Source organism: Vigna radiata, chromosome 7, assembly GCF_000741045.1.
Source record: "Vigna radiata var. radiata cultivar VC1973A chromosome 7, Vradiata_ver6, whole genome shotgun sequence".
In the NCBI taxonomy this organism is placed as follows: Eukaryota; Viridiplantae; Streptophyta; class Magnoliopsida; order Fabales; family Fabaceae; genus Vigna; species Vigna radiata.
This window is the reverse complement of record NC_028357.1, coordinates 47333783-47357451: the sequence shown is the minus strand read 5'-3', so window position 1 is coordinate 47357451 and position 23669 is coordinate 47333783. Positions and strand designations below refer to the sequence as shown.

General features: G+C 32.8%; 5 protein-coding genes across 6 annotated transcripts in view; 2 read left to right on the top strand and 3 right to left on the bottom strand.

Annotated features, from left to right (window-relative positions):
- LOC106766731 (novel plant SNARE 13) overlaps positions 1-2617 on the bottom strand; it is a 4740-nt gene extending 2123 nt beyond the window's left edge. The window contains exons 1-5 of the mRNA XM_014651464.2: positions 2211-2617; positions 1406-1498; positions 890-983; positions 560-597; positions 195-292 (exon numbers count right to left, since the gene is read on the bottom strand). Of these exons, the coding sequence (XP_014506950.1) occupies positions 195-292; positions 560-597; positions 890-983; positions 1406-1498; positions 2211-2287 (400 nt within the window). The 5' untranslated portion in view covers positions 2288-2617. The remainder of the gene's footprint in view (positions 1-194; positions 293-559; positions 598-889; positions 984-1405; positions 1499-2210) is intronic.
- Positions 2618-6102: 3485 nt separating this feature from the next.
- LOC106766729 (pyruvate dehydrogenase (acetyl-transferring) kinase, mitochondrial) lies at positions 6103-8393 on the top strand. Its single transcript, XM_014651462.2, has 6 exons — positions 6103-6572; positions 6718-6958; positions 7052-7232; positions 7364-7511; positions 7608-7824; positions 8117-8393. The coding sequence occupies exons 1-6, from the start codon at positions 6321-6323 to the stop codon at positions 8176-8178; spliced, it is 1101 nt and encodes a 366-aa protein (XP_014506948.1). The 5' UTR covers positions 6103-6320; the 3' UTR covers positions 8179-8393.
- Positions 8394-9113: 720 nt separating this feature from the next.
- Positions 9114-10886, bottom strand: LOC106766722 (pentatricopeptide repeat-containing protein At5g66520). The gene has a single exon (XM_014651455.2). It carries the CDS (start codon positions 10884-10886, stop codon positions 9114-9116), a length of 1773 nt encoding a protein of 590 aa, XP_014506941.1.
- Positions 10887-13123: 2237 nt separating this feature from the next.
- Positions 13124-16383, top strand: LOC106766723 (probable GTP diphosphokinase CRSH, chloroplastic). Its single transcript, XM_014651456.2, has 4 exons — positions 13124-13566; positions 14319-15251; positions 15474-15758; positions 16074-16383. The coding sequence occupies exons 1-4, from the start codon at positions 13189-13191 to the stop codon at positions 16206-16208; spliced, it is 1731 nt and encodes a 576-aa protein (XP_014506942.1). The 5' UTR covers positions 13124-13188; the 3' UTR covers positions 16209-16383.
- A 1999-nt stretch (positions 16384-18382) lies between these two features.
- Positions 18383-22442, bottom strand: LOC106766726 (CBL-interacting serine/threonine-protein kinase 1). Of its 2 annotated transcripts, none has more exons than XM_014651460.2 (11): positions 22041-22442; positions 21889-21951; positions 20388-20459; positions 20193-20300; positions 20022-20102; positions 19755-19934; positions 19353-19658; positions 19081-19197; positions 18911-18973; positions 18754-18828; positions 18383-18672 (listed from the first exon to the last, which is right to left on the bottom strand). In XM_014651460.2, the coding sequence occupies exons 1-11, from the start codon at positions 22188-22190 to the stop codon at positions 18619-18621; spliced, it is 1269 nt and encodes a 422-aa protein (XP_014506946.1). In that variant the 5' UTR covers positions 22191-22442; the 3' UTR covers positions 18383-18618. The 2 variants fall into 2 exon arrangements, with proteins under 2 accessions (XP_014506946.1, XP_022639732.1); XM_022784011.1 differs by lacking the exon at positions 22041-22442 and adding an exon at positions 20721-20785 and having other exon boundaries at positions 21889-21923.
- Between the last annotated feature and the right edge of the window lie 1227 nt (positions 22443-23669).

The following is a 23669-nucleotide window of genomic DNA, read 5'->3' as shown; positions in this document are numbered from 1 at the left end:
ACATCAATCTTAAAAGGGCACACCAACAAAGATAAAAACCTCAAGTATGCCTTTGCAAAAATAAGTAATCACACAATTATATGCAAGCTTACTACAACAGAAGCACAAATATACTGTGAAATCAATTTAATTAATATGGCAAAGTTCTGACAACACCTCATTGCACCAGTTACCAATTCCATCAAACATCTTACCTGATGCCAGTCGAACGTTTTCATCTGCTGTAGGTTCACTTGCTCCAGCTCCATTGTCAAAAAGTTCAAGTTTTTTATTTCCAATGGTGTTCATGTACCTGTTAATCATTGAAGTGATAGCATAAATCCTCCTTTCAAAGCTCCAAAACCTTATTTAGCACTAGAGTCAACAAAAAGGGAAACTGAATTTTACTTTATTGGTTCTGCTAATCTTTGAAGCAACATTTATCATGAATTCGTGATTTATAAAATTGAATACGCCCATAAAGAAATTTGGTCATCACAACCTGATTTGCTCCATAACTTTGAATAAAATCAATTTGAATATGTTAAAGAAAGAAATGGAAGAATAAAGACAAACTTACGTTTTTCGCAATGCCACATATGAGTTTAGCTCCTTGATCTGCAAGAAGAATGTACATTAGCAAACACAAAGACTTGGCTGTTTGTTTAAATGCACACGCAATGTGAAACAACTGTGCACAATCCTCAGACACAAGCTATTTTCTGATCGTCTGGGAATCACTTTAAGTGTCTTGAAAATACTCAAAGGAATTGGCATTACTTGAAAAATACTAATAAAGTCGCATAAAAAACAGATTAAGCTGGAATGTCGATTCAAACTTTGAAGAATTAGAAACAGTATTTTCAACATGAGCAAGGAAAAATTGAAAATAAGTGTTCTGGGTACTGACCATTGATTGCTTTTCATCATTCAGTTGCTTATTCACTTCTGGGGAATTTCTCCCCTCTTCATCTTTAATTTTACGATCAAACTCCTTTATCAACCTGAAACCATTAATCCAAAGGAATTTCACTTCTTTCAGAAATGGGACATTGAAAAAGGGCAAACTAAGTCTACCTGACAAATAAGAAGTCTGGAAAGCACATCGACGGCATGATAAACAACATAATAACCATCCACTTCTTTTCCATAAATATTCAATATAGAATAGGTTTGTTTTCCATGTTAGTATCATCCAATCCCGGGAAATTGGTATAAGGTGTAAATTCCATTACAGAGCTTTTGCTATCACATTTAACAATAATAATCAAATTTTCCACCATGCCAACCTATGGAGAGAAGAAAAGGTGATATTTTGGATAGCGTGCATTTGCCTCCCATTCAAAGTTTTATTATCTTGTTCAGAGAGATAAAGTTCATAGTGAGTGATGACAAGATTAAAAATATAAAATACATAACGACTAACCTTTTGGACTCCCTCATCTTTTCCGTGAGTTCTTCAAGCTGATTAGTTTGTCTATTGGCATCTTTAATCTTATCCAACTTCTGGAAGCCATTTCTGGATGCAAAAGGTGAAGCATGTCAACAATAGATAAACTAAGCAACAAATTACAGATCATCCACATTATAGCACATCCGCAACTGCTTAAACAATGGGATCTATTCACAAAAGTCATTAATCCCCGGTTCCTTCGTTTCAGTGAACCGGCATTAAAACAACTATGATCGTAACACCAACCAGGGATACATTATCACGAGACTAAAGCAAAAGAAAAGTAAAACCAAGCCACAAATCACTTGTATAAAGTCAAACAAAGGAAAGATAAAGTCACTACCAACAACTGGTTCAACCCATCATTCGAATGGGAGAGGGAAATCTAAGTCATCCAAGTCCAACACAGTAATATTCAGAGGTTCAAGAGATGAAAAATAAACCACCGTGACCGAAGAAAACATGTGTAGTGGTAAACAAAAACAAACAACTCCACCCTATAGTCTCACTGCCCGTTAAAGTCCAGAAGAAACGAATGACCTGAACAGAAAAGCTACAACAGCCCCAAACCTAGGGGCCAAATAACCCCCAAGTCTGATATCACAGAAAATCACATTTTAGAGGGTAATCAATCAATCCCCCAATGGCAACAATCATAAAATCACAAATCACAACATCTACCACCACTAATATTATCATGAATCAAATTAATTTCTCAATCCCAAGGAGTAGGGCGATACACATAACGATAGCAAGAGAGAATTAAAGGAGGGCGTACGCAAGGGCACGAAAGTTGTCGCGAATTTCACCGTGGATCTGCTCCACCTCCGGACTCATCTGCAAATTGGAGGCCATAGCTGCCGGAGATTAAGTCTGCCCCCAAAATCCCGGCAAAAAAAACGAAAAACCTAACGTGGGAGACAAACCCTAGTCGGTTGGTGAGAGAAGACGATTAGGACGATGGAGCATAATAATTATTGAGAAAGGAGCAGAGAATGCAGAAGGAGAATGTGGAAGGTTTGGATTGGATGAAATTGAAAAGTGAACGAACAGAGAGAGTAGGAGAGAAAGAGAAAGAGAGAGCAGAGGCAGAACAACACACGAAACAGAACACACCAAAACACAACGAGGAAGTTCGACCTCTGTGTGCTGTACAATGAGATGGAACAAACGATGGAATTAGGAAAGGAACCGTTGTCAGATTATATTTTATTCTTTTATATAATTTTTTAATTTATCAATTAGTTATTTAAGGTGATATTAATCAACTCTGTTTTTAATCCATGAAAATAACGAAATTATAAACTATAAAACTAAAAATAGAATGGATGACAGCTTGGCACAACGAGGGAGAGTTTTGTCGTCATTTGTTTATTTTTTTTTCTTTTAAATAAAATTAAGTCTTACACCAAAACAGCGTCTTATTAAAAATTAGATGACAAAATAATTTGTCATTTATGACGCAGCTTTTACTTTATCTAATTTAGATAAATTTAATGAAAATTTTAGGATAATTAATTTGATATAAAAATAGTGGTGGTTGAATATTGAAATTAAATGCAATAAGAAGGTTGTTTTGTTAAGTATGAAATTAAATAATAAAGAGTTGAAAAGTTGAAGTGTAATGTGCTGTTTGTGGGTCTCAGTGTTTGGCTCACCTTTCACTTCACTTTTAACTCTAATTTCAAACATTATCATTATCATCCATCCATCTATCTATTTTTTCAAACATAAATTTCTTTTCCTCTCGCTTTTAATAGTGGTGTACTTTTTTTTTTTTAATTGTACGACTTAAGATCGATTTAATTACTATGTAAATTATTTGAGTATTTTTAAATTAATTTTCTTAAAAACTATTCTATACTTATAATAGTTTTATTGTTTTTAAGTATCTTATACATTTGAGTAAATACGATGTAATTATTATTTTTGTCTTTATTTTATAATTCATTAATCAATTTACTTGTTTTTCTTTATTTTTTTAATTTATTAATCAAATTTTTTATAAAATAAATTGATTCATAAGTTAAAGAAAATGTTAGATAGAAAAAACTAATTTATCAATATTAATATAAGAATCATATCACACAAAAAAAATTATGAAATATTTACGTGAGAATCCCACTTATTTTTAAAAAATCTTTTTTTTTTTCTAAAATTTGTGATTTAATTTTCATCCTTCTTAAGATTTAACACTGAAAAATATCAACTTGTAGTACTCTATTAAAGTTCTTGATCGATTTCTCTTTTTAAGTGAATTCGATTATTGTCTTGTCTTTATGAGAACAAAATGTTTCTCTTGTATGTAAGCTATTTCTGTGTGCGTGTTATTTTCTTTCTTTTTTAATAAAACTCTTTTGATTTATGATATTAAATTTTTTTCATTGATTATACCTTTGATTGTGCAGATAAAGTAATTTTTTATGCGACGTAATTTAAGATAAGAGAGTAGTACTAGACACGCTATTAGATTGAGAACTCATTTTGATAATTGGGAGTTGTTAGATGGTAATTTAATGGTGATATTTGAGAATAATAGAGAAATGTAATGAAAGGAAATTTGATTTGGACTGTAAAGTTATAGAATTATGGTAGAAATTCTTAATAAAAAAGTTTAAGTGTGAATGATGACGTACTAAGAGAAAATTTTATGAATGTGGTAGTTATATGATTTTTTTTCTAATTTATTAATTAATTATTTCTTATTTGCTACGAGATGTTTTGATGATAGTATTGAGTTATGTTTTATAAGTTAATAAATTCATAAAAAACTAATGTGACATATTTCTAAGAGAAAATACTAATATATGGTGAATCAAAGTGTATTGAAAAAGACATTGGGAATAAGATTATCTTGACTCAACTAGTATCTCATTCACATAGAGTTTGAAACTTAGCTGGTATGAGTTGAAGGAGATTCTATATAAGAGATGCTATGATATGAAAAATGATCATACTTAGGAACATAGTGGGTCTGTCATAGCTTGATTATGGACATTTGGTCCTAACTATTGAAACATCATTGAGGGATATGAGAGTAAGCATAACATGTGGAGAGTTTCACCGTTTATTCAATACATTAGTCTTTTGAAAAAAAGTGTTTATATGTATGCTATTTGAGTCATTTAGTTTGAAATTTGAATAAGCTTGAATTAAAATTGTGGAGATTAATGTTAATAATTGGTTTTGATAGATGAAGACTATTTATATGTTTTTAGACTGATTTTTATTGAAAATGTTCATTCAATGAAATAATTTTAAAATATATAATATCTAATTAAAAGGTCCAAATTATTTCATATCTTATTGATTATGGATTTATATATGTTGGTAAAAAAAATTACATTTGACAATAACTTTTTTTAGTATAAAATAAATTATATCCAAATGATATATTTTAATACTATGCATTTTAAGTTTTTTAAAAATTAAAAAATTTGAATTTAAGTTTCACATTAAATAATACTAAAATTAAGAAAGCAAGATGTAAACAATAAAACTTATAGAGGTGCAGGTTTACTTACCACATAAAAAAAAAAGAGTAAATTTTTATTCATACCTCACAACTCTTATGAAAATATCTATTTTTATTTTAAATTTGAGTAAAACAACCTTTGTTCATGTTTAATTTGAAGTTTAAAATCTCGGACCACCATTTTGCATATGAAAAAACAAAAATTATTTGGAATACTTTTCCTTTAGATGTGAATAATTACAACGTTGATTTGATTTGATCTGATTTTACAATGGCTTTTATATTAAAAATAAACTCTAAATGATGTGAGGAATTAATTTTAGTCACTAGAAAAATATTTATCAGTGGAACCAAAGTCAACACAAATTTATAAAATTTTAAATGTTTGTTAAGTTGATTTAATAAAAATACATTTATTTTTTCTTTTTCTTTTTTAATTGAAACATCCTATTGATACTAATGTTAAGACCCGCTTTGAATTTTAGAAGCTAATTATTTATATTTTTATAGACAGTTTTTTTCTTCTTATTTATACACAAAAATTGAATAATGTTTTGCCATGTGTTTGTCCCATCTGCTTTGGTAAATGAATATTTATGGAAGGATTAAATATGTTTTTGATCCCTTCATTTTAGTTAAAATTAGAATTAGTTTCTCTTCAAAATTTTGGTCTAATTTAGTCTCTTAACTTTAAAATTTCATGATAGCATTTGATTGTTTACACTGTCTGACACATCTTCAATGTTATCTGAAAAACGCGTTTGAAACATCAATTAAAGTTATCAAATTTTGGTTAAAATGATTAAATTCATACATTTTTAAAGTTGGGGGACTAAATTAGACCAAAACTTTGAAGAGAGACTAATTCCAATTTTCACTAAAAGTTAAGGACCAGTAACATATTTAATCAATACTTTATGGAATAGCTTCATGTGAAGGCAAAAGTCAATATAGTCAGTTTTTTAATATTCATATTTAGATGTTATCAAGACAGTTACGGAAAAACAAAGGTCATGGTACATTCTTTTGATCAATGTAAAAGGCATAGTTTGTTGTATGTGAAATTTAACTAGAGATTAGATGAAGAAACATAATAATGTTAGATTATATAACAGTTTGTTGTATGTAATTTTGGTTAATGAGGGTGAGAGAGTGTGCCACGTGCCAACAGCAGAACCTCTGAATATTCTGTAATCGACCAAGGAGAGAAAACTGCGGCAAAACGCCACACAAAAACTGAAACCTTATTAGACATCAATGGATCATTCACCCCTTGTTTTTTTCAGACACCTTTTGTCCTTTCACTTTTCAACTTCTCTCTCCACTCTTGTTTCTGTAATTGGTTTCATCTATGTCAGTTCCTAGCTCTCGGTTTCCTCTGGTAGATGTTGTTGTTGGGTCGAGGAACAAGGCATGTCGATTAAGGCTAAGCAAACGTTGCCATGGTGCAAAAGTTTGATGAAAGAGGTGAAGAAATGGAGTGCTTTGAAGCAGACAGGGGTGAGTCTGAGGTACATGATGGAGTTTGGTTCCAACCCAACTCCAAAGAATTTGCTAATCTCTGCTCAGTTCCTTCACAAAGAGCTTCCCATTAGGATTGCAAAGAGAGCCATTGAACTTCACGCTCTCCCTAAAGGCTTGTCTCAGACAGCTCCTGTTTTGAAGGTTCTACCTTTTACCTCACCTTTCGGTTAAAGACCTAAATTGTATGGTTTGAGATGTTTTGAAGCCTTTATGTGTTTCCATTCTTCAGTTTCTCTCTAGAAGTAATTTCTGGTTTTGCAGATGGTTTATTGGTTTATGTTTTTAGGTTAGAGATTGGTACTTAGATTCTTTCCGAGACCTTAGGTCTTTCCCTGAGATAAAGGATATGGATGATGAGAAAGAATTCACAGAGATGATTAAGGCTGTGAAGGTGAGACACAACAACGTGGTTCCTACAATGGCCTTAGGTGTTCAGCAATTGAAGATTGTTTATGAGGATCCTAATGAGATTGATGAGTTTCTTGATCGCTTCTACATGTCAAGAATAGGAATCAGAATGCTCATAGGTTAGTTCCAACAACACACTTTCTAACCTTCTGTGAGACTAATCTATGTATCTGCTTCACAATTTATAGCTCATTTTCATTTCATGGATTCAGGGCAGCATGTTGAGTTGCACAACCCCGACCCACCTCAAAATTGTGTTGGTTACATACACACAAAACTGTCTCCTATGGTTGTGGCTAGGAATGCTAGTGAAGATGCTCGTGCCATGTGCTATCGAGAATATGGCAGTGCCCCAGATGTTAACATTTATGGGGATCCTGAATTTACTTTTCCGTTAGTATCAGTCCTTTTTCTTGTGTGAATTCATTTGCCTTTTTCTTCTTAACACCATTCTTATGGCTAGTGCTTCAAATGGTCTGTTATCTTTCTTTTTTCTCTATAGAATTCTGTCTTTTTTTCTATAGGTATGTTTCAGCTCACTTGCACCTTATGGTATTTGAGTTGGTTAAGAACTCACTGCGTGCTGTGCAAGAGCTTTTTATGGATTCTGACAAAGTTGCTCCTCCAATTAGAATAATAATAGCTGATGGAATAGAGGATGTTACCATAAAGGTAAGTTTCCATCATCAACATGCTTTTTGTTCTTTCTATTGGGGGCTTTTTACTTGAATTATCAAGGTGCTTTGTGTTTAACAAGTGACATGTTAGGTCTCTGATGAGGGAGGTGGAATAGCAAGAAGTGGTCTTCCAAAAATTTTTACATATCATTACAGTACAGCACGAAATTCATCGAATGAAGAACCTTCTGATCTTGGAATAGCTGGTAATGCAACAATGGCTGGAAATGGTTATGGACTTCCTATTTGCCGCTTGTATGCTAGGTATTTTGGTGGTGATCTTCAAGTAATATCTATGGAAGGATATGGTAAGCGAACTATTACTCGTTAGATTTTCATTTAAACTTCTTTCCAAGTTCCAACATTCTACTAGGCTAAAGTATGACCACTTTATGTTTCTTCTTACCTTGAAAATACTTTATGAAAATTATTCAATATTTTAAAAATATAAAATGTAGACAATACTTAAATTTAGTGATGGAGATAATTATATTAAAGAAAGTATTTCAACAAATCTAGAACTCCTTTTGAAATGTTATACCTTGCACCTGTACTTAACTGATTTTTATATTGATTAATTCATAGGTTTGTTCTTTGCAGGAACTGACGCATATCTCCATTTGTGTCGTTTGGGAGACTCTCAAGAACCTTTGCCCGAATAAATACCAAAATTATGTAACATTAACAGTTGAGAACTACTTTTAACAGTGATTTAGTTATTCAGTTTGTCTCTCTTTTATATTGGTACCAATTACAAAGCTTGTCTTTCTCTTTTATATTTAGTTAGTCACTAAGGTTGATCTAATTCCTCCACTAAAAAATCTTAGTTGGTAAAAATTATTCAAATTGCGCACACAATACAAAATGGAAGATTCTAACCAGCAATAAACTATTAAATTAAAAACTTCATTAGTAGGGTGTGCCAAGCTCAAGCGATAGTACAAGACTTGAGCGACACTTGAGATTCCCAGTAGCAAGCCACTGTATTGGAACCTCCCCTTTAAAAAATTAATTTAATATCGTGTGGACCATTGGTCCACATATCAGATATTAAACTGATAAGAACAGATACTACACTTGATCTTAGCCAAAAGGCCGAGAAAGGTATGAGGATTCAGTAGAGGGAAAATTCTTTTTATAATAAGCTTCAGAGGGACTCTTCTATGCTCCAGGCAGTATGGGACTTATTACTGCAGTTCAACACTATACACCAGATACCTCTATTCCTTATAAGAATTCTCATCAATATTCCAAAGTATCTACTGCCTGATGATGAGTTAAAATTAAATAGCGTTATTTTTTAATGGTGAGATTAGTGCCTGGGAGCACTCTTTGTCCACATTTAGGCCTCTATATAGTTAAATTTGGAGGAGACAAGAACCAAGTAAGGAAACTTTTTGCTACTGATATGTAATAGAGATATGATCCGGTATGTCAGTTTTATTTTGTAGAAGTACAAACATTTTTAGCTTAACTGATGATTAGATGCATAGATATACGTTAAACATACTGTTTGCGTTCGGATTCAAATGAAATGTACAGGATTTATACATTTTAAGAAAAGAAGAACAAAATTGGTAACTGATCACAGTTGTAGTTACCAATAGTCTTTACATGAACACTCTCCATTACTAAAATGGTGGAAACGATTTCTATCCCTTATTATTATATCACAATCATAAACCTTCGAGATCAGTTTACTTGCTTGATGACAATCTTTACAAATCCTCAGATTCTTGGTGACACGTAGGGTCTCCCCTCGTTTAGTCTTCAACAAACCATAAGCAATTGCAAGTTTTTCACTGTGGTAGAACAGAGGATTCTCCCTTTCCTCCTCAACAAGATCATGCAACACACCATCTGTATCAGGAACATAATCAACACCCCTGATTGCTTCCAACATCTCATAAACCTTAGCATATAAAGCCTCAGCCAGAGGATGATCTCTTCCCCCTGCAACAAATTCATTCACCACTCCCTCCATTTCTATCATGGAAAATCCCGGTTCCTTCTTCACTCCCCTGTCATTCATCAATTTCCTCACACCAGCAACTTCATCCCATTTTCCACAACTAGCATAGATATTACCTAGTATCACATATCGCCCACTATTTCCAGGATCTAGTTCAATCAGTCTCTTGCCTACCTCCTCCCCCAACTCCAAATTCCCATGAATTCTACATGCTCCAAGAAGCGCACCCAACACAGCAGCATCAGGACTCATTGGCATCTCATCTATCACCTTTTTCGCCTCCTCTAACCTTCCAGCTCTGGCAAGCAAATCAACCATGCAACCGTAATGCTCCTTGCTGGGTTCAATGCCATGAACATCAACCATGTAACTAAAGTAATAAAACCCTTCCTCAACCAAACCCGAATGAGCACAAGCAGTAAGAACATTCACAAAAGTGATGTCATCAGGCACAACCATTCCTTCTTGCTCCATCTCCCTAAAAAGCCTAATTGCATCCTCTCCCTTGCCATGCATTGCAAACCCTCCAATCATGCAATTCCATGAAGAAACTCCTTTCACTTCCAAACCACGAAAAACTCGAAACGCCTTGTCCAAACAACCACACTTGCAATACATGTCAACAATGGTTGTGCCAAGCTTTGAATCCAACAGAATCCCATTCCTCTCAACACATCCATGTATCCATTTCCCTTGCTCTAATGCCCCCACTCCCGTGCAGGCAGAGAGCATAGTAGCAGCCACAAACCTATCCACCTCCACCTCCTCCACCCTCATCCTCCGAAACAAATCAAACGCCTCACGAAACCGGTTGTTCTTGACAAAACACGCAATCATGGCGTTCCAAGAAACGCCATTCTTGGAAGGCATGAGTTCAAAAACACGAAAAGCGTCGTCCACGAGTCCCCACTGAGAGTACCCAGAAACAAGGCTCGTCCAAGACACGACATTTGGATGAGGCGTGGTGTAAAACACCCTCCTGGCATCATCCAAGGACCCAAAAGCGAAATACACGTGGATCAAGTTGTTAAGAGCGAAGGTATCTGCTCCAAACCCGAATTTAAGAAGGTGTGCATGGAGCTGTTTAACTTGTTGTTGGAGTTTGCAGGTCCTTATGAGAGAGGGGAAGGTGAAAGAGTTGGGTGCGATGGAACGTTGCAGCATGTGGGAGTAGAAGAGGAAGGAGAGGGAAGGGGTGTGGGAAATGGAGAAGGCTTTGAAGAGAGTGTTGTAGAGGAAGGTGTCGGGGTTGGGAAGAGTAGTGAAGAGTTTGAGGGCGTAGTTGAGGTTGCCGTGGTTGGAGAGGGAGCAGAAGGTGAAGATGCCAGACACCGCGTGGTTGTCGGTAGAGAGTCCCAGACGGAGGAGGAGAGAATGATGCTGCTTCGCTTCCGCCATGCTTGAACATGGCCATGGTGGTGGAGCAACCAAACAACTACTCATTTCAGCTCACAACACTACACACCTTATCTCTTCTTTTCATTTTTTTTTATATAAAAATATAAATAAAAAATTACACCTCCTCTTTTGTTGCGTTAAATAATACTCCTTGTTTTATTTAAAAGTTTTATATTTATTAAAATTTTAATGAAATGTTCATAGATAAAATAAGAAAGTGAGTGTGATTTAATTACAAATACAAGAAAGGTAAGTTTTATTTATATAAAAAAGAGACTGAATTTGAATATAAAAATTATGAAAATCGCAGATATTATTTTATCAAAGCCTATAAATTTTCGTTTTAAAATTAAAACGGACTTGAATGTAATTTTCCTTGAATACATTACAGTATGAAAATATGAAAAAAAAAATAAAGATGATCCCATATAAAATTATGGACAAAGATATTTTGACAACTCTTTTTTAACAACAGAACACGTATCCTTATTTTATTAATGGTTAAATACATTCAGTGGTCCCTATTTTTGCTGGTTTTCTTCAATTAGGTCCCCGTTTTTTAAAAATGATCAATTTAGTCCCTGAATTTGAAAAATCAAATCAATCAAGGACATTCCGTTAACTTCCCTAGACGGCGTTAAATATGGACTTTGCTGGCAAAAGTAGCTGTCATGGTGCAGACAGATGGCACATATNTGTTTATGACATGGATTAAATGATTTGTTTATGCATAAAATTGAAGAGGCACATTTCAGTGGTTTCTTATTTTTAATGTTTTTGTTGCAAAGTTTAATCAGAAACCAAACTTTGACATCACCAGAGCAAGGAACCCAGAGCCAATGCCATCAAGTCTAAAACAAGTGCAAATCGGTGTCCACCATTGCAGGCCACTTTTAAGATGGAAACCACCACAAATAATCCCAAACCCCAATAAAAAAACGCAACTAAATCAAGAAACAAGATTTCCCAGACCAGAATTCCCATTTCGCAATTTCAGAAACCCTAAGCCCCAAAAGTTTCATTTCATAACCATCAAGAATCACAGTCATGAATAACAGAGGCAAAAGGAAACCTTAAATCGTAACTCGGAACCCTAATCCTAAATCAAAACCCTTGTCGCATCATCGTCAGAAAATCAATCCTGCCACTACAACACTCACCTTGCCACGAGAAGGGAGGACACGCCCTACTAACCGGAATTCGTATCCCCTCCTTGCAAAATCCCACACAGAACCAAGAAAAAGATAAAGAACGGGGTAACGCCTACTCTCTCTGCCAGACGAACTCGCACTAGGTCGAAAGGAGGAACGAAAACCTCCTAGCCATGGTTCACTGTGCGATAGTGAACCTCGCCTGAAATACGCGTTCCCAGCATCATCGCCATGCCATCAGCACGCCCTAGATAATTCTCCAGGTTGGTTTGTCCATTGTTATATTCAACACCCATGATGAAGAGAAAAGGAAAAAGCTTGAAGCTTTTGACTAATGGATCAAAACAAAAGAAAGGAAGAGAACCTATTNTTTGCCAGAGAAGCACTCAAAGATTTTGGGAGAAATCAAATCTGAGTTGNGTGAATAGTTAGTATCAGGAAACTAATTTAGGGTTCAAAATCTGATTGGGATTTTAGAATAATTAAAAGTAATTAAAGAGAAAATTACTCATCTTAATAATTGAAAGTAATTAAAGAGAATAATTAAAAGTAATTAAAGAGAAAATTACTCATCCTAATAATTGAAAGTAATTAAAGAGAATAATTAAAAGTAATTAAAGAATATGTAATTANAAGTAATTAAAGAGAAAACTACTNAANTCACGTGTCTCTTCAATTTTATGCATAAAAAAATCATTTAAGTTCTCATCATAAACATATTTGTGCCATCTGTCTACAACATGACAGCTACTCTTGCCAGCAAAGTCCATATTTAACGCGGTCCAGGGAAGTTAACGAATCTCCTTGATTGATTTGATTTTTCAAATTTAGGGACTAAATTGATCATTTTTAAAAAATGGGAACCTAATTGAAGAAAACCAACAAAAATAGGGACCATTAAATGTATTTAACCTTTATTAATCTGTTTGAATTTATATTTAAAAAAAATTTGAAATGAAAGAATATTAAGCTTTGTAAAAAAGTTCTCAAAAGTTGGTAAACAAACTTTTTCCTAAAATTATTGTTTAAAAAGTATATTTCTCACTCATTTTAAATAAAATATTAATTTGAATGAGGTAACGATCCAACCACCACAAATATTGTTGTTGTCGTGGTCATCGTGGTGGAGAAGAGAGAGAAAGGTGAATTGAATGGAGTCGTTACAGTGGGTGGCTCTCCATTACCCCATTCGCCACGCCCTTTCCAAACGCACCGTTTCCCTTCCACCAGCTCACTTGCTCTCCGTGATGCTCCGTCGCCGGAGAGGGAGCGGCAGCGAGGTGCGGTGGTGGGGTACGAGGGCGTGTGCGGTGGAGGTACCGGAGGGAGGGAAGATGGTGATGGAGTTGGTGGGAGCGTTCAACGAGTTGACGGAGAGAATGAACGTGTTGTCAACTAGCTCCTCTCGTCTTCTGTTCAAGTGCCTCAAACTCTCCATCCCCATCCTTCAAGCTTCCCCTCTCTCTCCCGACGGCCGCTCCCCTCTCTCCAAGGCCCTGTCCGTCGCCATGCTCCTCGCCGATCTCCAAGTTAGTTAACACTCCTACTTACTCACTACTTCTTTTAGATTTTTTCTACTTTCGTTTTTAATAGCTCAGTAGATGTTTGTTTTTTTATATGATTAAGATCTTAATAAGTAAATTTTTTAACATGTTATATATATATTTAATATGTGGTTGTTGACATTTTCTTCTGAAATAGAATTGAAAGATAAAACGAGGGTACCTTAATTAATGGATCACGTGTACATATGAAGATAAACGAAAATAGTTTGAATTTTTTTTTTGCCAGTTATAGGATAGCGTGTGAAATAAATTTCTAAATAAAAAAAAAAGATATTAAGAATGTTTTAGTGGGAGTAAGCATTTCAAGTTCTGCATTCTAATTTATAACATAGGGCTCATTTAATTTAATAAATTTAAAATCATATTAGTATTTCTCTAATTCAGAACATCTCTAATCAAGATCTTTATCAGGGGTTCGTAATTCTTATTTAGTATGGCCCTTGTTTTGATATCAAGTTTAAGAATATTCACTAATTTTTACAGAATTGAACTTGAGTGTTTATTTTATTTCTCCACTCACGCATGGATTTTCGTTTTACTTCAAAACTTGTTTGTAATTGTTTATATAAACAAGTTTTTTATGAACTGTATAGGAATTCATCGGCTTAAATGGTCCTTCCTTTGTTTATTGTCTTGTATGGGACATATTATTGTTATTATTACTAGTATTATTTTCGTTACCGTTTATCGTTTGTTTATAGTGAATGTGAATGCAGATGGATGCTGAAGTTATCTCTGCCGGGATATTGAGAGAGGTGTTGGAAGCAGGCCACTTGAGCATACACGAAATCCGGAATCAGATTGGTTTGGCCACTGCTCATTTGCTTCATGAGAGTTTGCGTGTGAACAATATTCCATCCAGAATAGATGTAGTGGATGATGACAATGCTGCTGCATTGAGAAAGTTCTGCCTCACTTACTATGACATCAGGGCTTTGATCCTGGACCTGGCTTTGAAGCTTGACACGATGAGACACCTTGACTATCTGCCCAGATATCAGCAGCAGATAATTTCTTTGCAGGTTATGAAGATATATGCCCCTCTTGCTCATGCAGTGGGAACTACCAACTTGTCACTGGAATTGGAAGATCTCTCGTTTCAGTACTTGTTTCCTTATTCATATCTTTATGTTGATGCGTGGTTACGAAGTCATGAGACTGGGGGTGTATCTCTTATTGACATCTACAAGGAGGAACTTCTCCAGACTCTGAAGGCTGATCCCTTGCTCTCAGAACTTTTGGATGATATATCGGTCGAAGGTCGATATAAGAGTCGTTATAGCACCATGAAGAAGCTGTTGAAGGATGGTAGGAAGCCAGAAGATGTGAATGATGTGCTTGGGATGCGAGTGATATTGAATCCTAAGGGTGGAGAGAATGCGTCAGAGGCTGGAGAGAGAGCATGCTATAGGTCTCATCAGATAATCCAATCTATGTGGAAGGAAATTCCTTATCGGACAAAGGACTATATTGCCAAGCCAAAAGCAAATGGGTATAAAAGTTTGCATATGGCAGTTGATGTGAGTGAAAATGGTAAGATCAGACCGTTGATGGAAATACAGATAAGAACAACTGAAATGGACAGGTTAGCAGTTGGTGGAACAGCAGCCCATTCGTTATATAAGGCTGGTCTTACCGATCCTGAGGAGGTTAGTGTCTTCTTTCCCACAAATGAAATATATATATATATATATATATATATATATATATATATATATATATATATATATATAAAACAAAACAGAAGCAATGAATTCTATAGATATCTAAAAACATACAAATAGAGACATTGAACTTATTTTTATTCTTTTATCTTGTTGAGAGATCACATGAAGGGAATGGGCATTTATGTTTTAGTTGTTGATGCTCAGGCGAAGCGTCTGAAGACCATCATGCTGGCTGCGGCTGAATTGGCTGCTCTGCGCCTTAAAGATTTTCCAGGTACAAATCATAAAGGGACTGAGACTGATCAGAGGGATAGAGTTTTTCGCCTTCTTGACAAGAATGGAGATGGTAAAATTAGCATTGAGGAGCTTACAGAAGTGATGGAAGAGCTCGGGGCTCCAGGAGAAGATGCCCGAGAAATGATGCAGCTCCTTGACTCAAACAGTGATGGCTCCCTCAGCTGTGACGAATTTCATATGTTCCAAGAACAGGTGATTTGATATCCTGTAACAAACAATAAAATTTGATTTGTGCTTTGTTAAGTGTGTGTTCGTGCCTTTCAGAACTCTTCTTTTCTTATTTTGGTCTCTTAATGAACCGAGCATCTCATTACCAAAGCTTACTTTCACTACATGTTGATGTTTAAGTCAGAACAGAACAATTGGATAAGTCCAAACTAACTTTGATTTTGGACTAAATTCTCTATTGCTGCCATTTTTATGATATGAGTCTGGTTAACAGAGTAGGATGTAGCTAAAGAAAAATGCTTGCTAAATCTCGTTTCGTCTGTGGTAAATCTGTTGTAGGTTGAGTTGGTGCGTAATCTAGAAGCCCGAGATGATCAATACAAGAAAATATTGGATGTGAAGCTTCGTATGTCAGATGAGAGTGGTTTAATTCAGGTTTATAATAAGGAGTTCGGCAACAGGCTTGTGAGCTAGTGCTACTGCTGCTGCTGCATTTATTTGAAACAAATGACCCAACAAAAGCACAATTTGCTCCACTTGTGATATGATCATTAATCATCAGCCTCAGTGTAAGTAATATACTTTCCATGTAAACTAATTACAATTAATGGCATAGTGAAATTCCAGTGATTAAGAAATTATTGCAAAATCATAAATGTTTCTGTGAGAACAAAGGAGAATCTAAAATCCAACTTAATATCAAACAAATAACAACTATATGACCCTATAATGAGGATTGATGAATTGCTGGGTAACTATTAAAATGGTTCTAAACATGTTTTACTGCTATTGATATTTTCACGAGGTAAGTACATCAACATCTATTGTGGTAGAAAGTTGGATTAATTAACTATTTAGCCATCTTAAATCTTTTTCATCAGTTTTTTGGTTCTTACTTTTTGCGTTCCTATGACTTTTTTGTGCACTCCATTAATTTCTTAAAATGACTATTTTATTTTTTGTGAAAGCGATTTTCAGAATATATATTTTGAAAATTTTCAGAATTTTCAAGGACGCGGAATTTTTCAAATAAAACTTTCGGAACAAAATGTTCATAATGTATAAAATAGATTCTGTAATAAGTTTTTTAAATTGAGATTTCTAGAATAAACTTTCTTGAATTCATGTAATATCTGACAAAATAAGTTTTCAAAACAACTTTTTATGAACTGTTTTTCAAAAAGAATTTTTGGAATATATAAAATAAGTTTCAGAAAAACTTTAAGAAACAAATTCTTACAAGGTGGACTTTTTTCAGTTATTATGGGGAACAGAAAGCAACATTTCACTTCTTTTAAGTCATCTGAATTTAGACTGGTTGAATGTTATTTTCAAATTTGTTCAAGTCTTTATCAAGAAATTGAAAACAATATTAGACAATACATTTTCACCAACCTATCATGCAAATCAATATATTTCATTTATTTCTCATATTCTTCTAAGTGTGTTTTTTTATATTTTTATCAGAAAACATAATTAAAATTTAAAAAATCTAAAATTATATTGACCTCTCTAGCTTATATTAAAATTACACAAAATAATAAATAATAAAAAATATATACTTTTAACTAAGAAATATATAATTAAAATTAATACAAATATTATATTTTAACTCATTAAAAAGAAGATATTGTCATGTATTTACTTCGATCTCAATTTTTGTTAATTTATTTTAATTTTGTTTCAATATTTTTGTTAATTTTAATCCAAACTTCCAACTCTCTTAAATTGAAACTAAAATTTAATTTTTATTAAAATTTACATTTTTTATTAAATATGTTTTATATTTTTTCTAATTAACTCTAACCATGTTATGAAAATATAATTTTTAATTTATATTTGATTTTTTCTATTTGTAAAAAAATTAAAAAAAAGGGATAAATAGGAATAAAGTTTGTTTAAAAATCTTCTAATTTTAAAAATTATAAAGATTTTTTTTTTCAATTTTAAGAATAAATTAAATTTTTCTTCTAATTTTAGAAAAAAAAATTAGAATTTATTTCTAATTTTAAAAATAATGAAAATTTTATTTTTAATTTTAAAAATAATTAGGAACTTTTCTTCTAATTTTAAAAATAATGATTTTTTTAAGTTTAAAAATAAAAAAATATTTCTAATTTTAAAAATAAAGAAGAATTTTTCATCTAATTTTAAAAATAATAAATAATTTTTCATCTAATTTTAAAAATACTAAAAAAATTATCTTATTTTAAAAATTAATAAATAATTTTGTTTCTAGAATTTAAAATAAGATTGATTTGAACAAAATTAAAACTTTTTTTAAAAAGATTAGATGTAAGACATTAACATTTAATACTAATACACGACATTGTTAAGAATTTAGACTCAGAAAAAAATTAAATAAAATTTATCAAAATATAAATTATTGAACAATTGAAAAGACATTTACAATAGAAACAAAAATAATATTTAAGTCTATTTAAAAAAAATAAAAATTTTATGATTAGAAGACCTCATAGTTTCTTTATAAAAAAAATCTTAATATAGAGTTCTATTTTATAAAATAAGAAAAGTAAAGTGAGAAAATTTTAATGTAAAATTTTGACTAGAATAATAATTATCCAAAAACCAAAAGGTTAATTAATCAATTAAATTATTATACAAATCAGAAATATTTTTAGTATAGATGTATTTTATCTTAGTGTGAACATATTTTTATTTTCATTATTGATAATAAAAACATGAAGAACAAATCAACTTTACAGAAGGAAAAGAATCAGGTTTGCAGATCTTTCCCACTTCATCTGTTTGATGAATTGCTCAACTCAAAAGTGCAGCCATCCCTATCTAACATTTCTGCATTTTTCTTCCTCTTAATAATTACAATAATGCAGTATCTGTGGCACCTACATGGCTGCTGAGTTCACAAGCGATTGCTTGGGGGAACACTCAAATCATCCAATAATTTATTGCATAACTGCACAATATGAAGAAGAAATATATACATCAGCCTCTGATTTCAGCACATGAACAGAGAAAAAGGGTATGAACAAAATACCTGTTTATATACAGAAGTATCACCACAAGACTTCCTTAATTCTACCACGTACAGTGATGGGCTTATTTCAAACACCTGTTACATTTGAAATGAAGTTACTTTTCTTAGCTTTAACAAACTATATGTAAAGATTAAGCTCATTCTAGACATGTATTACCTCCACTGCCACTGAAAGGCATCCAGTAGTTTTGTGCACCTTGTTCTCCCAAATTACTTTCAACTGAAATATTAAATTGTTGTTCATGTTATTGATGTTTCTTTTAGCCAAACAAACATTCAGTTTATATGCAAGTTTGTCAGAAATAAAGGCAGCCTTAACAAACATACTTTGTCATTTTTCCTCTGGACTATAAATTCCATATCTGTCACAGTGTCCTCAATCCTCTCAATCAGATCTTTAACTGAAAGATTTGATGTAAATCTTATCTTTCTCTCAGAGACATCCTGTTACTCAAACCACATTGTGCATAAATCTGAGTTAAATTCTGTAAGGAAGTGGTAACTTGTTTAAAGACACAGGAAAAACTATGCACAAACTTTGTATCAGTAGAAATTGAAATGCACTGATTAGGGTTGGTGATCCTGAATTTCATGCTCACCTCTTTCTCAAAGAAGCCAGAGAGGTCTAGGCACGAAGACATCCCTATCAACTGAAATGCATTGATAATGGCTGGTGATGATCCTGAATTCCTCTGTTCTGCTTCATGCATGGAAAATGCTTCATTGTCAACATATACATCCTCATCTTCAGCATTTGCTGGAACATAACCCTTCTTAAACCACGGATCTTCTTTGATCCCAGCCATTGTTATCCGTTTTTCAGGATTTGGATCAAGAATCCTCTTTATCAAGTCTTGTGCACCTGGTGATAGCCATTTTGGTATCCGAATATCTCCTTTGAAAATCTGTTACCCCTCACAGAAAAAAGAAAAATGTGAATTCATTTATGAAACTGATATACTAACCATGTGAAAGAACATCGTGGCAACAAATGAATATACCTTCTGATAGAGAACTACCATATTTCTGTCATCAAAAGGTAAACGTCCAGTTAGGATTGCATATAATAGAACACCACATGACCATGTATCTGATGTTGCACCGTCATAGCCCCTATTAGCAAGAACCTCAGGAGCAACATAATTAGGACTTCCACAAGTTGTATGCAGCAACCCATCTGCCTGAAAATTTTCACACGATTAACCCAATAACAAAAATGATATGCTTTACCCAAAGTGATTGAAATTGAAAGCATAATAACATCTTACCCTGAGATGCTGGGGTGAAGCACTAAGACCAAAATCAGTTATTTTCAAGTTTCCTTTGTTATCTACCAGTACATTCTCAAGCTGCAAGGACATAGCAGCATTTGTGTGAAAAAAGCAAGACCAAAGAGAAGTATATGGTACAATTTGAGCTTGAAAAGGAAGAAAAAGAACCTTGAGATCCCTGTGAAAGACACCTTTAGTGTGGCAGTAGCTCACCCCATCAATCAACTGTTGGAACAGCTTTCTGCATTCACTTTCTGAACGTTTACCTTCGGATGCCTGTCACAAATATGGTGAAGCATTTTTACAGCAGTATAAAATTTTAACTCTCACTAACAAAATCAATGAAAAGGAATTTGGTCTTACAATCATGCCAAATAGCTCTCCTCCATTCACATATTCAAGTATCATATAAATTTTTGTTTTGCTAGCCAAGACCTGCGGGATTATAATAATTATCAATCATAATTAGAAGTATCAATGACAGAAATGCATGTTGCAATTGTAAGTTGCAGAGTAAAGATTACTTTACCAAACAAGTAAACAATAAATAAACATAGAGAACAAAATCTTGGTCAACCGTCGGATCTGAATAAAATATGTGGTCGTGATGTTTTTTAATAATGTTCTCATGCCACATTTTTCTTAATTGTGACAGTTAGGATGCAATGGATTTTGGAGTGGAATCCAAATAAGTACCTGTGCCACATGTTAATCATTCATCGCCACCTTCATTGAATACTATGCTTAGGAAGTCCAATCCACTCAAGAATACACATGACATAATAAGTTTTAAACAAATTAATAATACTTGATTACTTATTATATCAATATTAATCACATCAATATTTATCATACATATATAATCTAATAATTTCTGTCAAACTCAATGGCATGAATGATTATGGTAAAATGAAAGAAAAGTATTTGTCACCGTCCCTGCCCTTTAATTAGTGTATGTGATATCAGAATCGTGTGGAAAAGATGGTGCTCTGACTCGATTCAACGTCAACAAAACTCAGCTAAAAAGAATATCAGATTCAATAAAAACTTACGAAAATGGTAGAGACATAAAACATATAATAAAGTAGGGTGCCACAAATGTGCGGTGGAATTAACATTAAATATATACATACACAGTATGATATGGGAGTGAAGTAAGAAAAAACTTAATCTAAGAAGTTTATTTAATTACAGTTTTTAGTTTTTAATTTATTTTTTTGAAATTTAAGAGAAATCACGCTCATGATTCCTTCTTCGCCAAACAAAACCATGTGCTGTTATGATAGTTTTTGTTTTTTCCTCAAAAAATATTATACTGGCATGTCACATCAATGGACCTAATTAACAAGTCAGAATTCTAAGTTTTCTACATTTATAACTTAATAACACTGTAATGAGTTGTAATTCTAGACTAACGTAGCATTTCTATAGGTATTGAAAAGTTACCAGTTGTGCTTAAGTTCAAATGTTCATTGTTCATTCTGCTAAAACACAGATATATGGTTAAGTTTTCGTTGGAATTTATGTCAGATCCAACACCATTGATGTTTGACATGTTCGACGTAGATTTAGGTTAATTACGTGTCAAATCCGGATATGGAAATTTGCATGTGAGACCAACAGTAATGACCGACTAAAAAAACTTAATTACACTAGTAACAACATCTTACATTCTTCTTCTCTATATTTAAAAAAAAAAAATACAACAAATATATAAAGGTTTATATAATAAATTTATTCTTTAGAAGATTCAGTCCAGAAAATTAATAGTTTAGTTTATTCTTGTGCACTCGCATATGCAATAAATTGGGATTCGGATATTGTTTTTTGAATTGAAAAATATATATGTTGATGAAAGTAGTACCTCGTATAATCTAACAACGTTGGGATGTCTGAGGAGCTTTAAGGCGGCTATTTCCCTCTTTATCTGCAATTTTAACCAGAGAGAGTCATTATTGTATGATCATACAGAGGTAACATAAATGTTAATGAAAGATGAAGTTTTGAGGAAGAAACCTGATTGGTTATGTTTAGGTGGATGATCTTGTTCTTCTCGATGATCTTAACAGCAAAAGGTTGACCAGAATCTGTGTTCTTAGCGAACCTGACTTTGCCAAAATTGCCTTCACCCAGAGTCCTACCCAACTCGTATTTCCCAAGTCGCATTCTTTACTTCTTCTTCTGCTTCAATTCTTCTTCCTTGTTTTTGCCAAATCTCTAAACTCGCTTTTCCATAAACTGCTCTAAATTCTCTCCTTCAAAAGAAAGAAATAGGATAGAAGCAACCGATCTTGTTGCTTTCTGGAGAGGCAAGTGCCGATTTTGTCGCTTTGTTTTTCGTAAGTAACTAATGACAAACTGGACGAAACAATTAAGGATGATTTTATCCAGAAAGAAGATTTCAAATACGAGAATTAGCCAAACAAGTTGTCAAATTGATCATGCTTTGGCATCACACTCACGCATTGTTTTTTTGCTTATTAAGACAGTTGCCACTAATTTATATATAAATATTGAATAATTTATAAATTGTATACCTATTTAACCTTTGACTTGTTTATAGCAGTGATTGGTGTGTTTGTGTTTTTTAAAATGGATGTGTTTTTTACTTTTGAAATCCTTGAGTGTTGGTTTTGTTATAGTTGGTAAAAAAACCAAAGAAAAAGCAAGTGATGGCCTACACGTAAATTATGCAGAATTGGTAGTTGTGAATTCTGAACCGCCACGCATTCTTTTAATGAACAAAATTTGGTTAGGTTTGATTTGTTATAATGTAATTTACTATGTTGTTAGGTTGTCTAGTCACTCTGAAATCATGTGAATCAATGTGTTAGCTTTAACAGCCAATACTTCTATTTAACTCTATAATTTTAATTTTCGATAATCATATGAAATTTTTAATTTTCCATTCTGGCATTTTCTTCTTGTCCGAGAAAGGTATATGAGAGTTATTGTATAATTAACTTTTAATATTGCTTTATTATAAGATATATTATAAAAAACCATGTGATTACGATATTCATATTAAACTAGTTACCGTTTATTTGGTGACAATAGAATCAGCTTTCACAATATATACTAAAACAATGTTTCACTTTTAATATCAAAAACATATTTATTTATTTACTTAAAAATAGAAAGAGATTTTTTCAGATTTAAATATTAAAAAGAGTTTATATAGAAAAAATTTAAATTTTGTCATGGTTATAAAGAAAATACTCCATTTTGCCGTGTTTTCTTAGAATTTATTGTTATTATACCACTATACAAAAATATTACCTGAATAAAATTCTAAAATTTTAAAAACTTTTTTTATAACCTATATGTTGACATCATTTAATGCAACAGAACACACACACACATATATATATATATAAAAGAAAATTAAAAAATATAAGAAGATATTGAAATTATAATATTAACAACTCTTTTGAAGAATGGTTGAGAATATTAGTTTAAGCTTATTCAACTCCTGTAGTTATCATAGGTATTTCGAAATCGTATATTAGATGTAAAAATATCAACAAATTAAGAATAGATCCAACTTCAAGTCTTTTATGTTTATTCTTATAAAAAAATAAACTCATTCTCCAAGTTAATTTCTGTAATCAAATTTATTAAAACAATGACATATGTAGCTTAGTT